Source organism: Leguminivora glycinivorella, chromosome 20, assembly GCF_023078275.1.
Source record: "Leguminivora glycinivorella isolate SPB_JAAS2020 chromosome 20, LegGlyc_1.1, whole genome shotgun sequence".
Classification (NCBI taxonomy): Eukaryota; Metazoa; Arthropoda; class Insecta; order Lepidoptera; family Tortricidae; genus Leguminivora; species Leguminivora glycinivorella.
Window position 1 is genome coordinate 12581269 of NC_062990.1, and position 25449 is coordinate 12606717.

A 25449-nucleotide genomic window follows, 5' to 3' on the forward strand; every position below is an offset into this window, starting at 1 on the left:
GACGCGTAATTTTCGCTAGATGTCAACTATGCCTATACAAATAACCCGCATTTACTGATGTATGGAGTTACAACTTCCCTTATTCCTGTATGCTTGTGACAAATTCAGACTTAATTATAAAAGGAATAACTTTAAATAAAAACCATATAACAATTAACATAACATATATTGTCACTCCCCCCCGCTGTCGCTGTCACTGCCTCTGCCGTTTCGTCGGCGTCGCTGCGCCTGCGGGCGATCCTCATCATCACTGTCTTCGTCATCATCATCATCGTCAAAGTCCTGTTCGTCCCAGGACGCGCCGCTTCCTGATTGCCGGTCGACTTCCATTTCCTCGTCTGAAGTGTCTGTGGTATACATTTTTATTTAGAAGAATAAATAAATAAATAAATATTATAGGACATTCTTACACAGATTGACCGAGTCCCACGGTAAGCTCAAGAAGGCTTGTGTTGCAGGTACTCAGACATATAATATACAAATACTTATATACGAGTACATATAAAACATCCATGACTCAGGAACAAATATCTGCGTTCATCACACAAATAAATGCCCTTACCAGGATTCGAACCCGGGACCGCGGCGTAGCAGGCATGAATGATGTGGAATTGAGACAACCACTTTGAAATAGTGAATTGCGAGCACTCTAAGCATAATAAATGATGATTTTACGGTTATTAATCATTATTATTCATATATTATTGTTCAAGGAGGTGAAGGGTGAAAAACTTAAGAATTTTGCCACCTCCTTTCCTGTCATGGGTTGAGCCGACTGGTTCAATTGTGGTGCGGGCGGGTCTATATGTGACACTCCTCGAGTCGTCCATAGGTTACGGTGACCGCTTTCCATCAGGCGGACAGTATGCTTGTTTGCCACCGACGTAGTAAAAAAAAAAAAAAAAACGTGTGTGCTATCTTGTACTGTACTTAGTTACACTCTCGTACCGTCATAATCAATGATTGGTGGTCCTTGGTAGCTGGTGGTGATTGGTACTTTAAGCGGCTCCATTAAGCTGTATCTTACGTTGAGGGGCCAACACAGGTCCATGGCAACGAGTGGCTAGTTGGTACACCAACATCTGCTGTTGTCTGCTATCTGACAACAGATGGCGCTAGTAGTACACACGTTCCCAACTTCACTTACCATTGTAATCTATGACTGGTTCCTCCGCGGGAGCTGTTTGTTTCTCGGCGCGCTGCGCTAGTGTGAGCTGTATCCTTCCGGAGACATTGAGGAGCTGGCACAGGTGAGCACGTCTGTAAACAAATAGGCATAGTTGAAAAATAGCAATAACATGAAAGAACATGACAGTCAAAATGTCACGTCTCACAAAAGCAGGGCACACTTTACGTGTAATTTAGCATGAAAAAGAAAGGCGTTCGATTATTTTCGCAAACGTGAGCAGAAATATCGTCATTGTTGCAACTCACAATGATACCACAACAAGTTATTTTCTTGCTGATCGGTACCTAATTATTATTACCAATGTTTTGGATTGCATAGCTATATGGCTTGATAATAACCTCTCTCTCATTAACATCTCGTACTCAAGCGTTCAGAGACAGTCAAAAGAGTCTTTCTTGTTTTGTGTGACTTCAAGAAACAAAAAAAAAATGTTTCATACCTGTTGGTGAATGTAGCGAGTAGACTACCCAGTCTCTCGGCGTTGTGCGCGTTCATTGTAGCCAGTAACAGTGCGGCGTGCGAACGGAGAATAGCGGATATCCATACGCATACTGTGGCGCATCTGTGAATGATAATAGTGATTAGATTGTATTATGTAAATGTTGGGACTACTAGCGCCATCTATCGGGGAGTATGAGACAAATACACCCCTGAGCAATATGTGAAAATATGTCAAAACGGTTTTAACGATTGTAAATGTTGTAACGAAAAAATCCTACTTTAGTATTCTTAGAAAAGTTACCTATACAAAACTGTATTGAGAGACAAGCCAACGAAAAGCGCGTTGTACGATTTGTCCCGGTCGTATCAGCGCCATCTACCGGAAGATTGTGTAAATAGTACTCATACTTACGTGGCAGTACGTTTGGTGGTCAGAGTAGCCAGCTGGTCCAACAGAGGGACGAACTGCGCAGGCGGTCGTGAAGTGGTACGCCCGGCTAAAGCGAACGTGCGTCGTAAGATTTTCCTCAACCATGACAGTGCCATCTACCGGGAGATTGTGTAAACAGTAGTTATACTTACGTGGCAGTGCGTTTGGTGGCCAGAGTAGCAAGGTAGTCCAACAGAGGCGGGATGAACTCCGCTGGCAGTTGTGCTGTAGTGCGCGCCGCGGCCGCGCGGCTTGAGTCGTGGAGTACCATCTCGAGGATACTGCGAAATAAAGAAATACATTTATTAGGCTGAATTACTTATTTTTATTGAAAAGTCACTTACGGCGGGCAGGCCTCGCGACGTTGCTTGCTGTGTGGAACCCGCCGAATAATTACATAGTTTTTAAGAACGAAACTAATTCCATCCCACTTCATAACTAAATACCAATATGGACTAGACTTATATGGTAATGTACTGACCATGATTATGGTTTTTGTCAAGTTTTCTATATTTCGATGCACAACCCATTTGAACGTTTTAATTGAGCACACTACTTTATGAGTCAAACTAATTTTTTTCATTTTCTTTCTTTATGAGTTTTTAAGAATGTTAACCTCTAATGCGAAAGATTAGTAAAAAACTACCATGAAATACAATTTATATTCTAATAAAGACTTGAATTAACCATAAAACCGTACTTACTTAGTGTCTCTAGACTGAAGCCCTTGTATAAGCAGCCTAGTAAGGTTCTGGTTGACGGCGGTTTTGTCCTTGGCCGCTGTCTCGAGCGTCAGGTTGGCGAGCCGCCTTTCCATTGGTACCTCCACCTGAATAGAACATAATTATTTTTAAAACTATAAAAAACTGTCATATTGGTTTTCGGGACACAAAATGGAATTACAACCATAAGAAAAAAGTCGGCCAAGAGCGTGTCGGGCCACGCTCAGTGTAGGGTTCCGTAGTTTTCCGTATTTTTCTCAAAAACTACTGAACCTATCAAGTTCAAAACAATTTTCCTAGAAAGTCTTTATAAAGTTCTACTTTTGTGATTTTTTTCATATTTTTTAAACATATGGTTCAAAAGTTAGAGGGGGGGGGGACACTTTTTTTCCTTTAGGAGCGATTATTTCCGAAAATATTAATATTATTAAAAAATGATCTTAGTAAACCCTTATTCATTTTTAAATACCTATCAAAAATATATCACACGTTGGGGTTGGAATGAAAAAAAATATCAGCCCCCACTTTACATGTAGGGGGGGTACCCTAATAAAACATTTTTTTCCATTTTTTATTTTTGCACTTTGTTGGCGTGATTAATATACATATTGGTACCAAATTTCAGCTTTCTAGTGCTTACGGTTACTGAGATTATCCGCGGACGGACGGACGGACGGACGGACGGACGGACGGACGGACGGACGGACAGACAGACATGGCGAAACTATAAGGGTTCCTAGTTGACTACGGAACCCTAAAAAACAAGCTTGTCACTAGAAAAGGGCGCGAAATAAAAAAAATCTATAGGACAATAATCAATAGAGCCTAGTTTTTTTTTAATTTGCCGCTTTTTTCTTGTCACGTAAACGGCTTCAAAGACGGAAAGTCTCATTTTCAACGCCTTCGCTTATCTGGTTGACGAATTAAAAATTTGGCCGATTCGTCAGCTTAATTTTCATCACCCTTGCGTTTTCCCGGCTTTTTCCACGGTTCAGAAGAGCCTGAGGTCCACTTTGATTGTTTGTTAGCTTGTGGGCTTAAATTGTTCATCAATATTCTTGTTGTCTTGGTACATCTCGAGACATCTAGCGTCAAGTAGTAGTACTGATGATTCCGCTACTTGCCGTTAGATGTCACTAGACGTCTATGACCATATTTAGTCTGCGTTATTTAAATATTTACCAAAGAGGATCGAGTATTATAGAGCTACTGTCAAAGTAAAATGTGTAATCACAGTGCATAGACTGCCATCTCTCGACACAAGCTTAAAACTTTTGAACCTCAGTTTTGACAATTTGGCCCATATTCTTAGCTTGATATGTGTTAAAATGTCAAATGTTAATATTAGCGCCATCTAGCCGAGCGTACCCCAAAGGTGTAATGCCATCTAGCTCACCGTACCTTTTTTGTATGGTTATGAGGTACGTTTTTTTCTTAGATTTTATCTGTCTAAACGGAGTTACATATGTCTTTGTATTTACCTTAGCCCCCGGAGCGACTCGTTTCCTAGTAACACCTCCCATAGGCTCCAAGTACTCTGTATCTTTGTTACTGGTCGCGCCACTTTGTTGATCTCGTTAGGAGTGCCGCCTTTGACCTTCTTCTTTTTGGTCTCGCCTCGGATCAGGACTTGGGTCTTTGAGGAGAGGTCTGGGGTCTGAAACAAATACAAAGGTCAAAAACGAAAATGCGGAGTCTCATTATTTGAAGTTTTGATCATATGAAAACTAAGATATGTCAACAAGGTGTATCTCCATGTAGTTTCTATTTGAAATTAAACAACTAACAATTTAGTGTCTTTTGGTTGAAAACATCCATTTTTTTGGGACTATGTTAGAGACACATAAATGGGTATTATTTTTTATGTGGTAGGTGCATTGGGGTAATTTCAAAGCACAAAAATGCTCGGGTGATTTCGAAAGGGGAATCTTGATATGATGGAAATAATGGTGATTTTTATGTGACATTCGAAATTAGACAACTTTCCAAATTAACCCAATGCACCCTATATGTTTCGTAGATTGATTCCGTGTATAACTTATTAGGTTACCAAATAAATGTTAAAAACAATTTTCCTAAATGAACAAAGTTTCTTTTTTTACAATAAGTCGGTGGCAAACAAGCATACGACACGCCTGATAGTAAACAGTCTCAGTAGCCTATGGATAACTGCAACTCCCGTGGTGTTGCACCGCGTTGCCAACTCTGTAACTTCGCAACATCATCATTATATACCATTTACAAAAATGTTTTTTATTTATCAAGATGCTAGCTGTTTCTTGAGCTTTCCAATCTCCAACTATCTATTTTTCTAAAACGACGAGTAGCTGATAAGTAATATAAGTATGCATGCGATACACACAACATTTATAAATATTTGCATGTCTTTGTGACAAAACATGTAGCTCTTATAAATTGAATATGCATGACCTTTTCTACCATGTTTTAGCAAATAAATGACTGATTCTGACCTAGGTATTTCTCAAGTAATTTGTTATATGAAGGGGAATAGTAAACTCACAATTTTCTCGAACAGTAGCGTGGGTCCGTGAGTATATCCAACTTGCAGGTTGGGAGACAAGCGGCAACATTGCAGCGGCAGCGGCGTCGCCTCGCCCGTCGTTATGTGCACTGTTAAGTTGGGCTTGATTGGCTTCGCTGAGGCCCTGCAGACACAAACAAAGATGTTATTATATTTTAGCCACTAAATGAAAAAAAAACAGTTAATAACCGAATCCACACAAAGCGAGGCAAGTTGCGAGACTCGCGAGGCAATGCGTGCGTTTTGCTGTTTCGCATTGGACGTTTACGTTTGCCGCGTGTGTACATTGTGTGCCTCGCGACATAGATTTTATTTATGAAGATCGTACCATCCCATACCTTAAAATGCGACCGCCTAAGAACGCGCGTACACATAAATGGCGCCACAAAAAATGTCTTGTAGCTTTCGATTATACTTGTAGATGGTGTTAAGTGTCACTTTTGAAATAGAATTATGGCCCGAAAGTGACACTTAAAGCCAATCTGAAGCAAGCAGTTCTAACCGTCCGTCAATTATTCCTGCATAAAGTAGTTCTGCTTGCACATATCTCCTCCAAGCATTTGACTTGTTACAATTCGCTCCTTAAGAAACGAGTATTTACGTTACCGGTTCCAAAGGTATCCTCTGCTTTTGCTAGACGATTTGGGGATTATATTAAGATAGCAGCCTACAACGCTATTCTCAAGTACTGTGATATAAAAGGCAGTAGTGTAAATGAGGCCAAATATACGACTTTTAAACTAGTCCAGTCACTGAGTTACATAGAGACAGAAGCAATTTTGTATAGAGTCACTTAACAACTCACCTTTCAATCTGTAATTCTAGTGTAGAATATTTGAATATAAGCCTTAATATAATTATGTTTGTGTTAACTTAGATATAGTTTGCATGTACCTAACGAAACTCAGATACAAAATTGTAATTGGTTCCCCGCGATACAGGTGTAACCTAGTGCAGGGGCCTCTGGTAACTAAAGAGGATTGTAAAACTTTTAGAAAATAAACTATTCTATTCTATTCTAATCTACAAGTATAATCGAAAGCTACAAGACATTGTTTGACGACCGGTCTGGCGCAGTCAGTAGTGACCCTGCCTGCTGCGCCGCGGTCCCGGGTTCGAATCCCGGTAAGGGCATTTATTTGTGTGATGAGCACAGATATTTGTTCCTGAGTCATGGATGTTTTCTATGTATATAAGTATATATATATTATATATATCGTTGTCTGAGTACCCACAACACAAGCCTTCTTGAGCTTACCGTAGGCCTCAGTCAATCTGTGTAAGAATGTCCTATAATATTTATTTATTTATTATTTTCTTAGGCGGTCGCATTTCAATGTATGGGATGGTATGATTTTCTTATATTTAATCCAAGCTCGCGACGTTGTGGGCCCAGCTATAGATACACTCAATCTATTAAAGTGCAAACCTTTTTCTATATTGACCGGGATATCGAGGATATACCGATTTATCGATTTTTTTTTTTGTAAAAAATTGAGAGCTGCACAAAAAATTGATAATCATGAGATAGTGGAGCTAACCACCGTGAATAATTCAATTTAAGTTTCTTACCAAACCCAGAATCCTTTTTATACGACATCTAGCGTAAAAGTAGTGGATTTATCAGTACCACTATTTATTGGTAATACTGCATACATAGACGTGAGAGTCACAAAGTCACGACTGATGAACATTTTATAGGAATTGAGTATAACTTGTTACTTACCCGTTTAATGTGTGCGAGTAGTAATGCATCACTCCGCTCCTAGTAACGGCTGCCAGGGTCAACTTTACGTCTGCCTCCTCTTTCACCGCCACGTCGATCATTTTGGGGGCATCCTCCAATACGAAGTTGTATGTTGGAATGGTCAGTGTCTAGAAAATAAATAAATTTTAATAAGTTATAGCAAAGACATGTATAACTCCGTATAGACAGATACAGTCTAAGAAAAAAACGTACCTCAGAAAGGACGTAAGACGCGGCGCGGCGCGCGCCACGCCACCTGGGGCGCGTCTTACGTCCTTCCTATACAAAATGTACTGAGGAGACGTTTTTTGAATTACACTCAGGTGGCGTGGCGCGGACGTCACGCTTAAGTGGGAACGCTGCCTAACGAGAGCGAAGTCGCGCGACAGGCGGACAAAGGATATATAAGGTTTCAGTTTTTTCGTTCCGTACAAAAAGTACAAGAATTACTATCGAATCTAGAGCAGAGCCCAACTGGGGTAGTACCTCCGCCTTACAGAAGACTGCAGCCAAATAGCACTAGACCCTACTCATAGTGTTATGTTCCTGCCGGTGACTAAGGCTGCCAGAGCTCAATGAGGGTGCGGTGTGCTGATGACGGGAGGACTTACGGAAGTAACTTGTTCCGTCTATTGTCCTTTGAGTTGTCGGCAACCCGAACCCTCCTTGGAACTCGTACACTCCTTTTTGCTGTGTACTTAACGCAGCAAAAGGGAATGTTCAAGTTTCTAATGGGGTGGCAACGCGCATGTGACACTGTTTGAGTTGCAGGCGTCCATAGGTTACGGTGACCGCTTTACATCAGGCGGGCCGTATGCTTGTTTGCCACCGACGTAGTATAAAAAAAAAGTACAAAAATTACTATCGAAATAACCTCTCACCTTGACATCCTCTTTCTCAGCGCTGGACAAGGATTTCTTCTTCTTCCTCTTGTGTGGTGTGCCGTCTTCGTCGTGACCGTTCATTTGCAGGGCCACGTCAGACGTGACCGTCACATCCCAGAATGCGAGGAGGCGTTCAGTTCTAAAAAATAGATTTAGTTCTATAATAAAATAAAAAAGCCTTTTATTTTTAACAACAATAAAATAAAGTTTTTTTTAATAGCCTTTAATGTTGCTGCTGGGCAAAGGCCTCCCCTGTTTTCCGCCACTCGTCAATGGCAAAATGGACTATCCCTCTTAGCACTCTTAGCAGGAAAAAAAGTGTCACTCATAGTCAGTAGGGAAGAAAAATCCTCATTTAGAATAATGGTGATGTTTACAAATAATTTAAAATAAGCATCATTAAACACTGGCTTATCTTATCAATTGTGAAATACTGATAATACTTCTGCAATATTTATCATGTTAAAAAAACGAAACAATACACAAGAGATAAGAGCCAGAGCAGTATGAACTTTATGAAGTCTCTTCTGTATAAAGTCAGTATAAGTGACATAGCCTTTTAAAGGCTAAAGCTAAAGTTTAGCTTAGTTTTGCACAAAATTGCCAAAAGAATCAAAGGTTATGTTGATCAGGGCCCCATTTCTCGAAAGGTACAAGTCTTGTATTACAAGTGTATTTCCATGGAAACCCATACGATTAGACAGTTCGCGCACTTGTAATACAAGGGTGCGTATCGATCGATATAACTTTTTTTGATATATTTTTAGTCATTATAACGATCATTTGATATAATTATTGAATAATATAACAACAAATAATATACTAACAAATTGTATAATTCTTATTTAATATAACGATCATTTTTTCGAATAACATTTATTATAACATACTTTGAGTATAATGCTTATTTCCAATAATAAATAAATTGTATAACACAAATTCTTTCTAAAGCACAGATGGAATAAAAAATATTGCACAATAAATTAGATCCATCATTTACCAGAAAAGTAGGTTAGGTTAGAACTGTGACCACTACACACAAGGCGCTGCTACCAGAAAATAGGTTAGGTTAGGTTAGAACTGTGACCCTTAAACATATGTACTACTATCAGAAAAGTAGGTTAGGTTAGGTTAGAACTGTGATCCCTTCAAAAAAGAATAAACTTAATTCATGGAATGTTTTATATTATTTGCTAGTTATATTATACTAGCCGTATATCAATAGATAGTTATACCATATAACGATTATTGTAAATAAGTGTTATACGAAATATTGATTATACAAAATAAAAGTAGATATTTTGTTGTTATACCAAATGTTGATTATGTCAAATGAGTAATTATATCCTTTAAAAATATACCAAATGTTGTTATATCAAATGTTACTATACCAAAACAAGTTATACCAATCATTACACACCCGTAATACAAGGCTTGTACCTTTCGAGAAACGGGCCCCAGGGGTCAGGTGTGGTGACGGGTTAAGAATTTCAAAACGCCCTTTCTGCCCATGGGTGTCGTAGAAGGCGACCATGGGATACGGGTTAAATTGTAGCGTAGGCGAGAGGCTGGCAACCTGTCACTGCAATGTCACAGTTTCGTTTTCTTTCAACCCCTTATTTGCCAAGAGTGGCACTGAAGCTTTAGTAGTTTCATGTGTTCTGCCTACCCCTTTATGGGATGCAGGCGTGATTGTATGTATGTATGTTGATCAGGGCCATCAGGGGCCCATTTCTCGAAGCTACAAGTTACAATTTTACAAGCAGTAGTCAATGTCTAATATGACAAGTTGGAAAGAGACTTCTGCTTGTAACTTTCAGTCTTGAGAAATGGGCCTCAGGGTGATAACTGCTTATATATAGCTACTGTTGAAGCATCGGGCTTCCTGAGCGTGTATAGCCTAAGGTTTCTTACTCTTAGGGTGCGCGCACACGGGCGACAAAGTTGCTCGGCGACTTTCGTATTTGTATGAAAAGTTGCGTCGCCTGGTGTGCGCACTTTCATACTAGGCCATGGCCGCGACAAAAAAGTCGCCGGCAACAGTTGCCCGTGTGCGCGGGGCCTTAGCAGCACCAAACTACAAAGTGGAGTTGGACTCACGAAACCAAGAATCTTCTGAAGTATGTATTATAGTAAGCGTCACTCATGCCCATATTTGTCAAATCTAGGAGCCGATTTTTTAATGTCGACCATTCGATTTCATGCATTTCTTTCAATAATATCTCTATAATCATAGATTCTACTAACAGAATCGAAAACGAGTGGCCATTACCACTAGAATTAAAATAACTAGCCATGCTTTTAAAAAAATATTAGAATCATACGTTCGAAATTAAAAAATCGGTCCCCTTACCTTCGATCTTCATGAATGACACAATCTATATTAAAAAAAAATCCCATCTCATGTTACAAGACATACTTACTGTGATCCCTCAATAGCCCATGTTTTTTCACTCGTAGCAGCTATGGCCAGTATGGACTGTTTGGACGCATTGTGTCCCAGGCACTTCAACACTGTGGCCTCTCCGTTGTGGAGACGCCACACTCGGAGCTGCCATGACGCTGTTATTATGTATTTTGCACTGGTTTCCTGAAAAAGAATGGAGATATGGAGAATTCCTGTTAGTCTTGATTTTTCTGAGATAAGTTTGGGTATGGTCCTGCGGCAATCAAAGCATAGAATATTATGAAATAACACATCAGCTTAAAGTTTTGGCTGGGTTCTCTGTTTATATGAGCTTAAAGCAACATGCATTGGCACTATGAAGTGTTGAAGTCACTCAAAACTAAAAACAACAAAACCTTGTAAAGACTGTCAACCAATTGGAACCCTAGGCCACTATAGAACTATCTCATAGTGACATTATAAATCAGATTGTAAGAAATCTCTTACTGCTTGTCATTTTGAGATGGTTGTATAGTGGGTTCCAATTGTAACTATAAAACTTCCGTGAGACTCAAAACATATTTAAAAATGTTTTAAGCGGGTTACATGTTAAGTTGATATAACGTTTTCGACATGTTTCTATCCATTTCCAAGGACCTTTCTCAAGAGTAGCGACCCCGCCTTTACAAGAGTGTGATGCATACCATTTAGATTTAATAATCCATCTATATCTATCTATCTGTGTTTTTGGTTGTTTGTTTAGATGAAGTTGCGTAGTTCAGTGTGCCTGTTAGCAAAGGCCTCCTCCAGATCTTTCCAGTTTTCCTCAATTCTCAAATTTAATAATACTAATTGTTTTTTTTTTATATGGGTACCAGTTGGTTGACTGTACTGAAGAATTGTTGACAAACATTGGCTGTTATCTTTAAATGCAAGTATCCTTATGACAACCAAGGTGGAATTTTTAGCTTGAAATCTACATAAATAACAAAACTATAGGGCCTTGTCATTAATAAAGTAGGCGTGGCACAACCCACTGAAAGTTGTCTGCACCTCTGTGGTGCCTTAAGGCAACAAAAAATGAATATTTTAGCTTTAACCCACAATATTACTTTTGAAAATAAACAAAAGAACTTACCTGAGTATGAGGTATAAGTTTTATGGCACTAATGGTGCTGACTGCCTTATTCTTACTATCCAAGTTCACATGATACTTGCTCGCAATCTTGCTCGCGCCCAGCGTCCACTCACAAATGTAGTTACTCTTATTACAACTAAATAAACCATCTTTTCTATTCCAGTCTAAGGCAGTTATCTTCTGATCTTGGGATCGCCCTATATGCTCTTCTAAAACTGTTTGCACTTTCGCTTGTGCTACTGAATATATTAAAATCTTCCCGCTGGTCGTTCCTACGGCGATACATTGTGCTTCCTGCTCTGAAACGCTTGATTTTCGGTTGTCTTTCTTCGAAGGACTCTGAAATTTTAAGGTTATGTTATCTTTGACGCACAACTTTTAGAAAAGTAAGTTTCTTTTACCTATTCAAAATAAGTAAGCATAATAATACAGCACGGAACCCACTTAGAGTTTTAAAACTCGTATATAAAGTGTTTACGTTAAGTTTAGTAACAAAAACCACGTGTAAAGTGACTTACCTTGGACACTGCCACCGTTATCCATTGCAAACATGACGGCGGGGCCTTTAAATGAAGGTCTGGCGTGTACTCCTGTTTCAGTACGTTAGTTTCTGTGTCCCATATCCTTAATCTACCATCTTGGCCGATCGAAGAATAATATTTTCCGTCTTCGGAAAATGCCGCCTCTGCCATCTTTACATGTCAAGACAGAAGTTCTGGGACTGTTCCGTTATGCCGAGTATAAACAACGTGTGAGGTCACGTGACTTGATAAGCATTTCGTTAAAGTTGGGAACTGTAAACACAAATAATAAATTACTAAAATTACACTAAATATACATTTTAAAATTATCGAAATAGAGACATTAACTCCGATAGACCTCACAAAGAAATAATCAGTAATGAAATATCGACTGTAAAAACATGTGCTGCGTGGAACTCAGCGCATTTCTGACAGTTGATATTGTGAAATGTTACCAGTAAATTGAACTAAAAAAAAAATGGTTTTTAATTATATGAAATATAGTTTCTTTTAAGTTTTTAACTATTAATACAAATAGAGACAGCAATATTTATAATTACAATTCAACATGCTTATAATAAGACTCTGAATAAAATTAAATAATAGGGTTGCCTACAACATAAAACCATAATGCAAAAGAAAACACTTCCCAGTTTCATTTTGAACGTCACAAACATCTGTCATGTCGTATATATTTATCCGCTGGCCACTGTCGCGATAGTAGGCGGAGTTTATAATTATTAAATTTTTTAGTTCTAACAATGTTCTCGTTCCACTTTTCGATAAAATTCTTTGATATATAATTTCCGCGTTTTGTGTTGTGATCGTTACGTCTACGGTGAAGTGAAACAAAGGCTGTGCTAATCGTTGATAGTTTCGTATGATGTCACAACTATATCGCGTGAATCCTTGAAAATATGAGTGTTAGTGTCGAAGCGAACGCGTCCAGCCCTTTATCGGAGGGTCAGAGCGCGGGGCTGGACCACACGGGGTCGAAGTCATCATCGGACAGTCCCAGTCTCGATACGACGACCGAGAATGGTGAGGCAGGTCAGGGCGCCGAGAAATCTGAGCCGAGCACGCCCAAGCCTCACCCCATGGCCTTCACCATCGACTTCGGGGCTTCCAAGCCGGTCGACAACCGCAAGCTTGAGGAACTGGCGAAGAAATCGCAGGCGAGGCATCAGAGGGTACAGTCCATGTCAGCTGGCCTGACACGGCCGAGCCCCACGGCTCAGAAGCCTCCCATGAGCGCTAAGCTGCCTCGGAAAGCCCAAGGATACAACTCTGAAGGCTACTTCTCCTCGGACCAAGAAGACAGCTGCTTATCCGGTTCAGTGAAGCTCCGAAGTAGTCCACTAGCCCAAGATAAAGCCCAATTCATCACCAGTCCCGTTACAAACAGACATATCAAGTCGCCCATCCATGATATTCAGCCTAAGAAAATGTCCAAAAGTCCTATAGTTGATAGTATCATGTCCAGGAGTGACAACTTCACGTCCCGACAAGGTTTGAATCTGCCTTTGAAGAGTGCAAACAGTTCCTACTTGAGAGACGTCCATAGAACGCCAAGTTACGGTACCTTGAACCTATCTTCTAGTTATCAGCGGCCAATGCCAAATATAATAGACCAGAGTCCAGAGGGTGTGTTGTTAACTGATATTTCTAGTCCAGAGTTAGATATTTTGACTCCTGATAATGGTTTGTCAACTCCAGAGAAAAGTCCACTGCGCAAAGTTCGAGCGCAGTCGGAAACTCCAGATTTGTTTAAAAAATGTAATCCTAAGGTTGAGCCTTTGTATATTGATGATGAGGTTGATGGGCAGTCTAATTCGTCTACCGGTACGTACACTATTGAGGGAGATAATTATACGGAAGAACAGAAAGCTAGAATGAGTATAGACAGGACTTTCGGTAGCTCAATGAATGATACTATTGAGGAAGTCTTCAGGCCAAGTAGTGAAAGAGACCCGGAGATAGTATTTGATTATCCGAACAGGGTAATAACAAAAGAACCTAGAAGAGATTCCTTGAGAAGTCCAAATCTAAATGAGACTTTTGAATTGCCAAAAGTTTCTAAAGACAAAAATGTCTTAGAAATCTCATGTTGCTACGAATCACCGTCAGAAACCGACTTGGCGGCACAAACTTCCAAACAGATCAAATCTACCCGTAGTTACTTAGAGAAAATCAAGAACAGAGTCCGAACAATAACAGAGAAGACTTTTCCTAAGTCACCTCCAAAACACAGTGATGAGGTAGACGTTGGTAGCTTTACCTCGGTCACTACCTCAGGCGTTTTAAGCTCTAAATATCCTGCCAAACTAGAAATCCCTGTCCGTAGACGTTGTAGCTTGACCAAGTCCGAAATAGACCAAACAGACTACATACACCGTTTATCTAGAGAATCTTCAGTACCAGTATCATTGCCAAGCAACAAACCTCTAGAAGCCAAATTCGAGAGTACTGCCTTGAAAAACGCTCAAAAAGCATTACGGGATGACCAAATGTCTGACCAAGTAGTGGGACTGTCCTACCTAAGCTTAAATAGGTGTAAGGGTGACAAGACATGGATACAGGACTGGGCAGAGAGTGTGAAGAAGTATAATAACCACACGTTAGGACGAAAGGAGGACTTGAATGGGACTTTTACTGTTGACGATGAGCGGCCGCCTATCAGCCCGAGACACGTTAAACGTGAGTACACCTTTTATTAATTTGAGATATGTGACCATTGTTAAGGTATATGATGATTGGTAAGGTGTTTTAAAGCTGCATAACGTAGGTGGGCCACATACTGTCTGATTCCACGGTAACTGTCTCTGTCGCAGTCGAACTAATGTGGAAGAGTGAGAAGACCCTATGCCTTGGTATCTAACTGCCTTCACTGACTATTTCAATAATCAACTGTGTACATAATAATCAGATTTATCGTTATCACTTGGGTAAAGTAACCCTTAGTTAAGACTCTTTAAGGGCCGGTTGCATCAAACTGTCTGTCACCGTTAAAGTGTTCATTAAATTTTATTGTATGTGAATTTCTATAGACGTCTGCTCTGCTGCTTGATGATGACGTGTCTGTCGAATGTGGTTGATGCAACTAGCCCTTAGTGACCGGCCACACCATCCGCGCCACGCCGCTTCAGTGTAATTCAAAAAACGCCTCCTCAGTACATTTTGTATAGGAAAGACGTAAGACGCGCCCCAGGTGGCGTGGCGGCGGCGGGGCGCGCGCCGCGCCGCTTGGCGGCGCGCCTTACGTCCTTCCTATACAAAATGTACTGAGGAGACGCTTTTTGAATTACACTCAGGTGGCGTGGCGCGGACGCCCTTTGCGCGCCCCGAGACACGCGACGCATAAGTGGGAACGCTGCCTTAGAGTATTGAAATTTGAAAATTTAAAGTTAGTTTGAGCCAGAACAAGTTTCAAAACTATGACCAGTATAACTCTTCAAACACAAATGTCACAAATTAAAGACACGAAATTGCTCAACAGAAGATCTTAGTACGACGATACGATACGACAATTTACTGAAAATTAATTAGGTACTTCTGTCGTCAATAGGGATGTACCGGTACCGACTACTGATTTGGCCGACTAGGCCGACTACCGACTAGTCGGCGCTTGGGTGGCCGATTAGTCGGCCAGAGCATAATTTTCGACTAAATTCATTTTGGTCCTTCGTTCGTGCTTTAAATTTTTTCACAAGTTCAATTTTTCAAAGGTCTATGAGAATATTTATACATTTTCCATTTTTAACAACCGGTTTGGCTTAGTGGGTAGGTTAGTGATCCTGCCTATGACACCCGGTAGCCCTAGGTAGGACATTTATTTTTGTGATGATCACAGATATTTGTTCTTTTAACTAACCAAGGTATAACGAATCGGTATTTAATACAATTATATCAGCTGTTACTTTATTTTTGTACTATTTTTCTATGACTTATAAAGTGTCGACTAATCGGACTGTTTTGCCGACTAGTCGCCGACTATTCGCCGACTACAAATGTGGCCGGATAGTCGGCTTTCCCGACTAGTCGGCTTTCCCGACTAGTCGGTACATCCCTAGTCGTCAATGATACTTTAAATTATGAAATACAAAATGTCAAGTACATTAAACAACTATTGTTAGTAAGTCGAACCGCAGCCCTAAAATTGGGCAATCTAGTTGCATTATCTTCACTTAACCCACTTTGATAATGTTTTGGCAGAACAGTTCGTTTTAGGATCACCTTCAGAGTTCGTTGCAAAACTCTGTGATGTTAACAGTGTATGTTCGTTAGTGTAGGAATTACGAAATTGTATGTTATGGTTGTATTAATAGTTGTATGCAAGGGCATGATATGTAAATAAGTATTTCTTCATAACGCAAAAGTATTTAAGTATGTAATCTTTTTATACTTTGATTTAAAGTTAGACTTGAACTCGCAAGACTGGAGCACTTCATCATCATGGATTTTCTTTCAACCCCTTAATTAATTTCCAAGACTGGCATTGAAACTTCCGTAGTTTCATGTGCTCTGCCTACCACGTTTGGGAATACAGGCGTTAGTTTGTCATGCAGGATGTTGTTAAACTGCCAACGTTTCTTATGTACAGTCGCCTACAAAGAGATGTATCCACTTTTTCACCTTATATTTTTTTTTTTGATACACAAGCGAGTTTTAGATGTTATATCTCTACTGCACCAGTGCACCCAGTTTATTTGGACCTCGCACGCATCTTCCTGCGTTTACGCTTTAGCCTTGCATTGTAATAAAGTGAAAAAGTGGTTATAGTATGAATTTTCTGAGATGAACTTTTCGCTTTAGCCATAATCTGTTAAACAATAGTTATTTGTTATACAAGGGGGCAAAGTTGTATTTTAACGCCGAGTGTGGAATTGAAAAACGAGCAAGTGAAAGGATTCTATAGTTGAACCACGAGCGAAGCGAGTGGTTCGAGAATAGAATCCTGAACTTGCGAGTTTTGTAACACACGAGAAGTAAAATACATTTGCACCCGAGTGTAACACAAAACTTTTCCTCTCACTATAGCGAGGAAACTACAACGCAAAAAATGCGTTTATCACTGCTTCCAGTAGTTCCACAGGTGGTAAATCATCTTTATTACTATATTCACCTAGTCTTATCAATTTTAAAGCAGTTAATTTGACTTTATTCAAGGTCAAATTACTTTACCCACTAGTGGATAAAATGCGTTTTTACCCGCTGGTATTAAAGGACAAAACACGTGTTTCCGAGCTAGTGAGAGGAAAAGGCCTTTGTGTCTATTGTTGACGATGTTTAAACGGCACGCGCTATAGTCTCAGTGTAGTTAAAAAGCAACTATCATGATAGTAATAAGGTTCAAATTCATAAAAAGCCCTTTCTCAGATAACACGTTTTGTCATCTTCAAAAAAAGTTACCTGCATACTGCAAACTGTTTAATAAATTTGAACCTTATTGCTATCATGATAGATGCTTTTTAACTACACTGAGACTATAGCACGTGCCGTTTAAACGGGAGCTAGCCGCCGTCAACAATAGACACAAAAGCCTTTGTTTAACAGATTACGGCTAAAGCGAAACGTTCGTCTCAGAAAATTCATACTATACATCTCTTTGTAGTCGACTGTACTCATTATTTTCTCCTAATTAGCAGTTTTTTTGTTTTCGGTAAGCAATAATAGGCGAGACGACTAAACAAAACTAATTAGTCCGTCAGTTAGATTATTAAAGAATTTTAGACACGTATTTTTTTAAAATCGTAAACCAAACATGACGACGGTACAGTGCGTTGAAGTTTCGCGTGACGTCACGCCTAGGTACAATTTTTATTTAGAAGTGACGTCACAAGCCCCCACTCCGGAACTTTGATGCTCTATATCTTTGTATTTTTTCATTAATTAGAAAAAGCGAAAAATATGTGTTCAGTATTTTTAGACGATCTAACTGACATTTTTTATGCATAGTCGTCATCCCTATTAGGGATGGGGTAACTAATTTGTGTTAGATGAAGCATAAGATGGGGACCTTATGCTACATCTTCTAAAAAGTCACAACTAAAGGTGCAGTTACACGGACAATTGCCAACAATTCACATACCATTGCCGCGTTTGCTCTATAGTCAGTTGATGCGTGTTGAACAAACGCGGCAATGGTATGTGAATTGCTGGCAATTGTGTTGCCCTCGTAACAGCACCGTAAATTCGAGAGATTTTTTTTATATTGAGGACACCTTACACAAATCAACTTAGCCCCAAACTAAGCAAAGCTTGTACTATGGATGCTAAGCGACGATATACGTACTTAAATAGATAAATACATACTTATATACATAGAACACATCCATGACTCAGGAACAAATATCTGTGCTCATCACACAAATAAATGCCCTTACCGGGATTCGAACCCAGGACCGCGGCTTAGCAGGCAGGGTCACTACCGACTGATCCAGACCGCTCGTCAAAACGAATAGCGTGCTATCATTCCTTCCTCGTATGCAAAGGTTTATGAACTGTCCGAACGCGAACTTTCCTATTTATTATATTACTTTATAAACAATTACTCATATCTAAACTATATATTAATTTCGCAACGGAGACTACACTTCGAAAATGTACCTCATTTGTTTGAGGTAAGGTTGTGAATGGATGGTGTATTAGCGTTATCTGCATCTAGATATGAGTGCACTGTGTGACGTCACGCGTTACTTCACTGATAAGGTGTATTGTGTTGTTCACATATATCAATACTATCTTTTGCCCGCGGCTTCACTCGCGTTAGAAAGAGACAAAAAGTAGCCTATATATCACTCTCCATCCCTTCAACTATCTCCACCTAAAAAATCTCGTCAATTCGTCGCTCCGTTTTGCCGTGAAAGACGGACAAACGAACAGACACACACACTTTCCCATTTATAATATTAGTATGGATGTTGTACATGTATGTATGTATACAAAGTACAGTCAGCTGCAACTAGAAGTGTACGTAAATACATATTTACAGTCACCTGTCATAACATGTTACTGTTTGAAGGCCGCAAAAAATGTGACACGTTCTTATGGCTCTAGAAGTTAGAAGTATAAGTAGTTGCAAGTGACTGTACCTAAGATATTTAATAGAGGATATAGAAATGTTTAGCCCCTAATTCTCTTCTCCATCTTTTTAAGGGATGAATTCCAAGATAAAGAGTATAAAAAACCGGCCAAGAGCGTGTCGGGCCACGCTCAGTGTAGGGTTCCGTAGTTTTCCGTATTTTTCTCAAAAAGTACTGAACCTATCAAGTTCAAAACAATTTTCCTAGAAAGTCTTTATAAAGTTCTACTTTTGTGATTTTTTTCAAATTTTTTAAACTTATGGTTCAAAAGTTAGAGGGGGGGACGCACTTTTTTTTCCTTTAGGAGCGATTATTTCCGAAAATATTAATATTATCAAAAAACGATCTTAGTAAACCCTTATTCATTTTTAAATACCTATCCAACAATATATCACACGTTGGGGTTGGAATGAAAAAAAATATCAGCCCCCACTTTACATGTAGGGGGGGTACCCTAATAAAACATTTTTTTCCATTTTTTATTTTTGCACTTTGTTGGCGTGATTGATATACATATTGGTACCAAATTTCAGCTTTCTAGTGCTAACGGTTACTGAGATTATCCGCGGACGGACGGACGGACGGACGGACGGACGGACGGACGGACGGACGGACGGACGGACGGACGGACGGACGGACGGACGGACGGACGGACAGACAGACATGGCGAAACTATAAGGGTTCCTAGTTGACTACGGAACCCTAAAAAGTATCTTATGATTCCTACGTTATTTTTCCAGACACAACTTACCTAATATAATTAATATATTACATCTAAATTCTAAGGTTCAACGGGTTAAGTATGTTAACATAACAGAGTTACCTTAGCTTTTAATAGTAGATTACGATACAAGTGCGTAAAAAAGGAAGTTTGGAACGAGTGGCGATAAATTAAAACACGACAGGTCGAAACTTCGGAGGGTCATCTGTACTGAAAAACGTCGTACAGTCAAGTGTAAAAATATGGGTGCGTACAACTTATCAAAAATATGTCCCATAGCACTTTATGTCGGCGGAATAAGGTCTCGGTACATATTTTTGAGCGGATAAAATCGATACGTATTTTTGCACTTGACTGTACAATACACGTGCGAAAAGGAAATTCGTAACTCGTGTCGATTTAAAACACTCCCTCCCCACTCGTGTTTTAATTTATCGCCACTCGTTCCGAACTTCATTTTTTACGCACTTGTATCGTAATGTACTATTTTAGTTTTAGTGTAGTTGAGTACAAAAAATATGATTCAGTGACCTAAATAAGGTATTTATCAGCGGAAGTACTGAATATATACATACAATAGTGAGCAATGAAATTTGATATTTGCCAGTCGCTTTTCGGTGAAGGAAAACATCGTGAGGAAACCGGACTAATTCCAATACGGTCTAGTTTACCCTTCGGGTTGGAAGGTCAGATGGCAGTCGCTTTAGTAAAAACTAATGCCTTCGCCAAATCATGGGATTAGTTGTCAAAGCAGACCCCAGGCTCCCATCGGCCGTGACAAATGCCAGGAGGATCATGATGAGTGAGCAATGAAATTGGGATAAGTTTCATTGGCGGTTTTCACCAACCGTTGCATTTTATCATTGCAATCTTAGCCCCACTTCGAGCAAAAACCAAAAACGAGGGGGTGTTATAAGTTTGACGTGTCTGTCTGTGGCATCGTAGCACCCGAACGGATGAACCGATTTATATTTAGTTTTTTTTTGTTTGAAATTTCAGTCAGTCGGGACTGTCGGGACGGGAGTGATCTTAGTCAGATTTCATGAAAATCGGTTCACTATGTCGGGGTTTTTTCAAAATTTTAATTTTGTGGTTATTTCTTTTGCTGTCTGCGCTCGCGGCTCTTTTGCTTTAAGTACATTTTAAATCTTAACAAATAAATTAGCTATTAAATAAATAAATAAACAAACTTGTTTAAAACCTTATAGATACCACAGTTAAGTAGAATAGTGGTCTATAGATAGAGTAATAGGATGGTTGTTTAAATAACAATTAATATTTAATAGGTTTTATTAATTACCAGTTATCAAATGGAAGCCATTAACATTTCATTAGGTCGTTTAACTTATTTGTTTATGATTTGAGCTATTCATGTCGCATGATCGAAATATCTAGAAATATGACTGAATCTTATTTTACCACAAAATTAAAATTTTGAAAAAACCCCGACCGCGACATAGTGGACCGATTTTCATGAAACATGGCTAAAGAACGCTCCCGACTAATTCTGCTTTCAAACAAAAAACCTAAATCTAAATCGGTTCATCCGTTTGGGAGCTACGATGCACAGACAGACACTCACACAAACAGACAGACAGACAAACATACAGACAGACACGTCAAACTTATAACACCCCGTCGTTTTTGCGTCGGGGGTTAAAAGAGATACAAACTTCGATATTTTTTATACAAACTGTTTGACGCAAAGGAAACTAAAGTAGCTCTAAAGTCTCTAAACTAAGTAAATATTGAAAATACCCCTCCCCTTAAACAGTCTAATTTTCTAGGTACTTTTTGAAACACTGATTCTTTTCGCTTTTAATCAACTGCATGAGCCGCTGAATCTAACCAGAAGCGGAATCGTCGATTTAAACTTCCCTTAAATAGGTAGTTTAGATCGGTTAGTGGAATGCAAAAGCGAGTGGTGTGATGTGAAATTCCTAAAGGCCCCGGGTTCGAATCTTGCCCGAAGTCTTACGGCTCAGCCACGACATTGGGCTAAGCGCGACAGCGGTGAGCGGCGGCCATACATTGGAGCGAGACACAGCGATGGGACTTTTCATTCGCACGTATGGCTGCCGCTCACCGCTGTCGCGCTTAGACCAATGTCGTGGCTAAGCCGTTTGTGCAGAAAAGTCAACTTCCTAACTTCACTGTAAAGCATAAACGGACTAAAGTTACTTTCAACATCGACATATAATAGCATTTGGCGCACATGATTTCATAATTTCCGTCAAAACGAAATTAAGTTGTTCACAGAATTACATCCAGATGCAAGGGCAATATACTCGTGCAGTCGTTACACAAAGAACGTCGTCGAACAAGGTGTCAAAAGTGTGTATACACGACTTATTGCTTATTCGGTAAGGTTGTGGATACACATTTGTGGGCACTTTGTCCGCATCTATATTTAATACTCTTATGATGACTGTACTTGCGCAAATAACATGTGGCCCTGTAGCCGAATGACATTTCTGCGACGCGAAACGCCACTGGAACGCCGCAGAAATGTAGTCTGGCTCTTTACAAATTACAAATTATAAATCATTTATTCAGCAAATAGGCCACAGGGGCACTTTTACACGTCAATATACAACATACATACATACAATCACGCTTGTGTCCCATGAAAGGGTAGGCAGAGCACAAATACAAGTTGAACTGAAATTACAATTGGTAATACTAATTCTAAGTTCTAACTAAAGTATTACGCTACTATACAATGATTAGAGATGTATAAGGTCTCTAAATGTCGATATTCAACTAAAAACTACACATAATAATATAGAAAAGTACAAATACAAAAAAAAGAAGCATAAAATTACTTTGGAGATGCAAATGACTCTAAATGTCACAACTAAAGATAACATGTATACTTAATCTAATTATCCTTAGAGATGTATAAGGTCTCTAAGTGTCAAAATCGTATAGGTAATCAAAAAATTAACTAAAAGAAAATAAACAAACGAGAACCGAACAAAGGCTCTGACGCGCCAATACGCAAGAGCGATAGAGATAGATAATTAGATAGCCAGGCCCCGTAGCCGAATGGCATTTCTCCGACGCCAAACGAAAGCGATACGCCGCTGGCTCTGTCGCGCCAATACGCAAGCGCGATAGAGATAGATATCTACTAGCGCTTCGTTTCGTGAGCGTTTCGTAAGCGATTGTGCCATTCGGCTAGCCACCCAGGAAAGAAATATTATCGTGATCGTTTCGTGAGCGTTTCGTTAGCGTTTGTGCATTCGGCTATGCACACTGGTCTGAGGCAGCCTTCAAACGAAAACTGTTAGTACTTCCACATTTTATTGCTGTTTGGAAGATAGGAGGTTGGTAATAAATGTACTAATCACCATTTTTATGAGCATTTCATGATTTCACGTTTATGATCCAATTGAAATGGCTACTGAGGTTGTCTTGGCATTTCTCTTTTATGGCATAGAAGCCAAAAGAACAGATGAATTGCCGAAGACACTACACGTGCAGTTCCACAGGAGTTGGAAGTGCATCACGACAGGAGTTTAAGAATGAAATGAAATTCTTTGTCAAACCAACAAATATTGTAATCATCACAGAAATACATTTCCTACCTAGGATTATAGATTTCATAGGCAGGATCACTAGTATCACTACCCACTAAGCCAAGCCGGTTGTTAAAAATGGAAAAAGTATATAAATATTGGCATGAATCTTTGAACGTGTAAAAAGTCATGAAAAGAGAACCAAAAATGACATTCAAAATGTGAATTTATTCGAAAATTATCTTTTGACCGACTAGTCGACTAATCGGCCATCCAAGCGCCGACTAGTCGGTATATAGTCGGCCTAGTCGGCCAAATCAATAGTCGGTACAACCCTAATTCATACACATTTAGTTACATCCCTAAAGAACAGGGTTACCAACGCCCAGTGGACGCTAGTTTGCTGTAAGTGTAAACAGTAATGAAATACGCTTCAAAGACGCCAGTCATAACAATGTGGAGAATGTTACCAACTGTTGCGGGCGTGGAAATGGAATAATAAATAAGCATTCGTTATATATGGATAGGTACTTAGGTCTTATAAATAAATATCGTGGGATATTCATGGGCTATATTGAATTGCATGAAATGGAAATTGGGAAAAAAAATCAACTGTAGACATATACGTACATTTTCAACAATAATAAACTGGATTTTTTTGGTCCCATTCAAGCTTTTGGTCCTGGGGGACGATTTTTTAATCTCACATACGGGATTTTGTCACTAAAATACCGGTTGAAAACGGTGACTTGCTTATTATTTTCAGTGACAATTTTCTGAATTCGAACGCGTGAGACTCAAAAATCGGTCCCCTGGATAGCATCTGGGCATCGATTGGCATAAAAAATGTGTAAAATTACTGCTTTCTCGCACTCTGTATGTTTTTTTTTTCAAAATCTGTAAATGCCAATCTTTATTCACTTGAAATTCTGGAAAGGTCTTCTAAGACCGTATTCTCGTAGCAGCACGGGGTCTGGTAGCTGCCATCATTGACGGCGCCGCTATCAAAATACACCCTGTATAGAATGATCGTTATTTCTGAGGCCCAAGCTTATTGAATATGGTTCTAAATTCCAAGTAAATAACGTGAAGTCGTGTAACATATTATAGGAAAAAAATCGCTCAATGGCCCCTTTCCGGACACACCATAAATTCCAACATTTCCAACCTCTGGATGGAAACTCGCACGCAAACTCATTTACCACCGCACCGCTGAAGATGAGGGTATTATGTAACTGCACAAATGAGGGCAGCTGTATGTTACATGACAATTAGCACTGCCACGAAATGCTTGCTTAGGCTTCATTTGAACTTTCTGAATGGCCTAAATTGGAAAGTATCTCAAACATTTATTCAGTAAGCTTTGACTCAAAGGGCTCTCTCACTGGTCTGATCTGAAGGAGCCTTTAACAAGTCATGTCAATAAAAAAAGTACATAAATAAAGTGATCAGTTGATGGTAACAATGAACTTTCAAACATTCTGTGACGATACAGTGTTTTAAAGCGTGTAAAACCTGAGGTTTTCGATAAGACCTAGAGGATTACTAAGATAGATCAAAACTATCTAGAGGCTGTGCACAGGCCCCCGTTGCCCCTATTCCATGAAGTTACTATTGGTCACAGGTATTAATGTTATTATACTTACTGATATTAGTGTTTTTCCAAAGAAGGGTACAGTCAGCCCAGAAAGTGGTTTACCACTTTTCGACTCTATTTCAAACACATAAGGTCGAAAAACTCGAAAAGTAGTAGGCCACTTTTTTGGCTGACTGTACGGTAACAGGTATCTCATTGTACATTACAATTACAGTACATCCTTAAAATACTAAATCTTCGGAATTATTATGAAATTACATCTTCAAGATTGAAAAATACTTGCAAAAAAAAAGGGCCTATAAGTATAAAATATCAGTTAAGTTCGAGTAGCAAGATTCGGGGCTAAAATCCGTCACGCAACACTTCATGCCGAAACAATTTGTATAAGAGCCTTGTTTATAACCATTTCAAAATGGCATGTTTTTCTAAACGCTGCCGATTTAGCGTAGTTTGCATATGTAATGCGTTATGATTGGCCACTTAGGGGAAAGCAGATTTTATTTGTACCATTTTCTAGTTGCCTACTGA

At 39.4% G+C, this 25449-nt stretch overlaps 2 protein-coding genes across 2 annotated transcripts in view; one reads left to right on the plus strand and one right to left on the minus strand.

Annotated features, from left to right (window-relative positions):
* Positions 1 to 147: 147 nt before the first annotated feature.
* Positions 148 to 12196, minus strand: LOC125237209 (WD repeat-containing protein 43). Its single transcript, XM_048144206.1, is given in 13 exon segments — positions 148 to 347; positions 1148 to 1260; positions 1629 to 1751; positions 2213 to 2341; positions 2765 to 2889; positions 4264 to 4274; positions 4277 to 4439; positions 5304 to 5448; positions 7051 to 7199; positions 7953 to 8094; positions 10379 to 10545; positions 11480 to 11818; positions 11998 to 12196. Coding segments are annotated over 13 exon segments (1956 nt in total). The 5' UTR covers positions 12172 to 12196; the 3' UTR covers positions 148 to 171.
* Positions 12197 to 12671: 475 nt separating this feature from the next.
* LOC125237200 overlaps positions 12672 to 25449 on the plus strand; it is a 95129-nt gene continuing 82351 nt past the window's right edge. The window contains exon 1 of the mRNA XM_048144195.1: positions 12672 to 14697. Within this exon, the coding sequence (XP_048000152.1) occupies positions 12918 to 14697 (1780 nt within the window). The 5' untranslated portion in view covers positions 12672 to 12917. The remainder of the gene's footprint in view (positions 14698 to 25449) is intronic.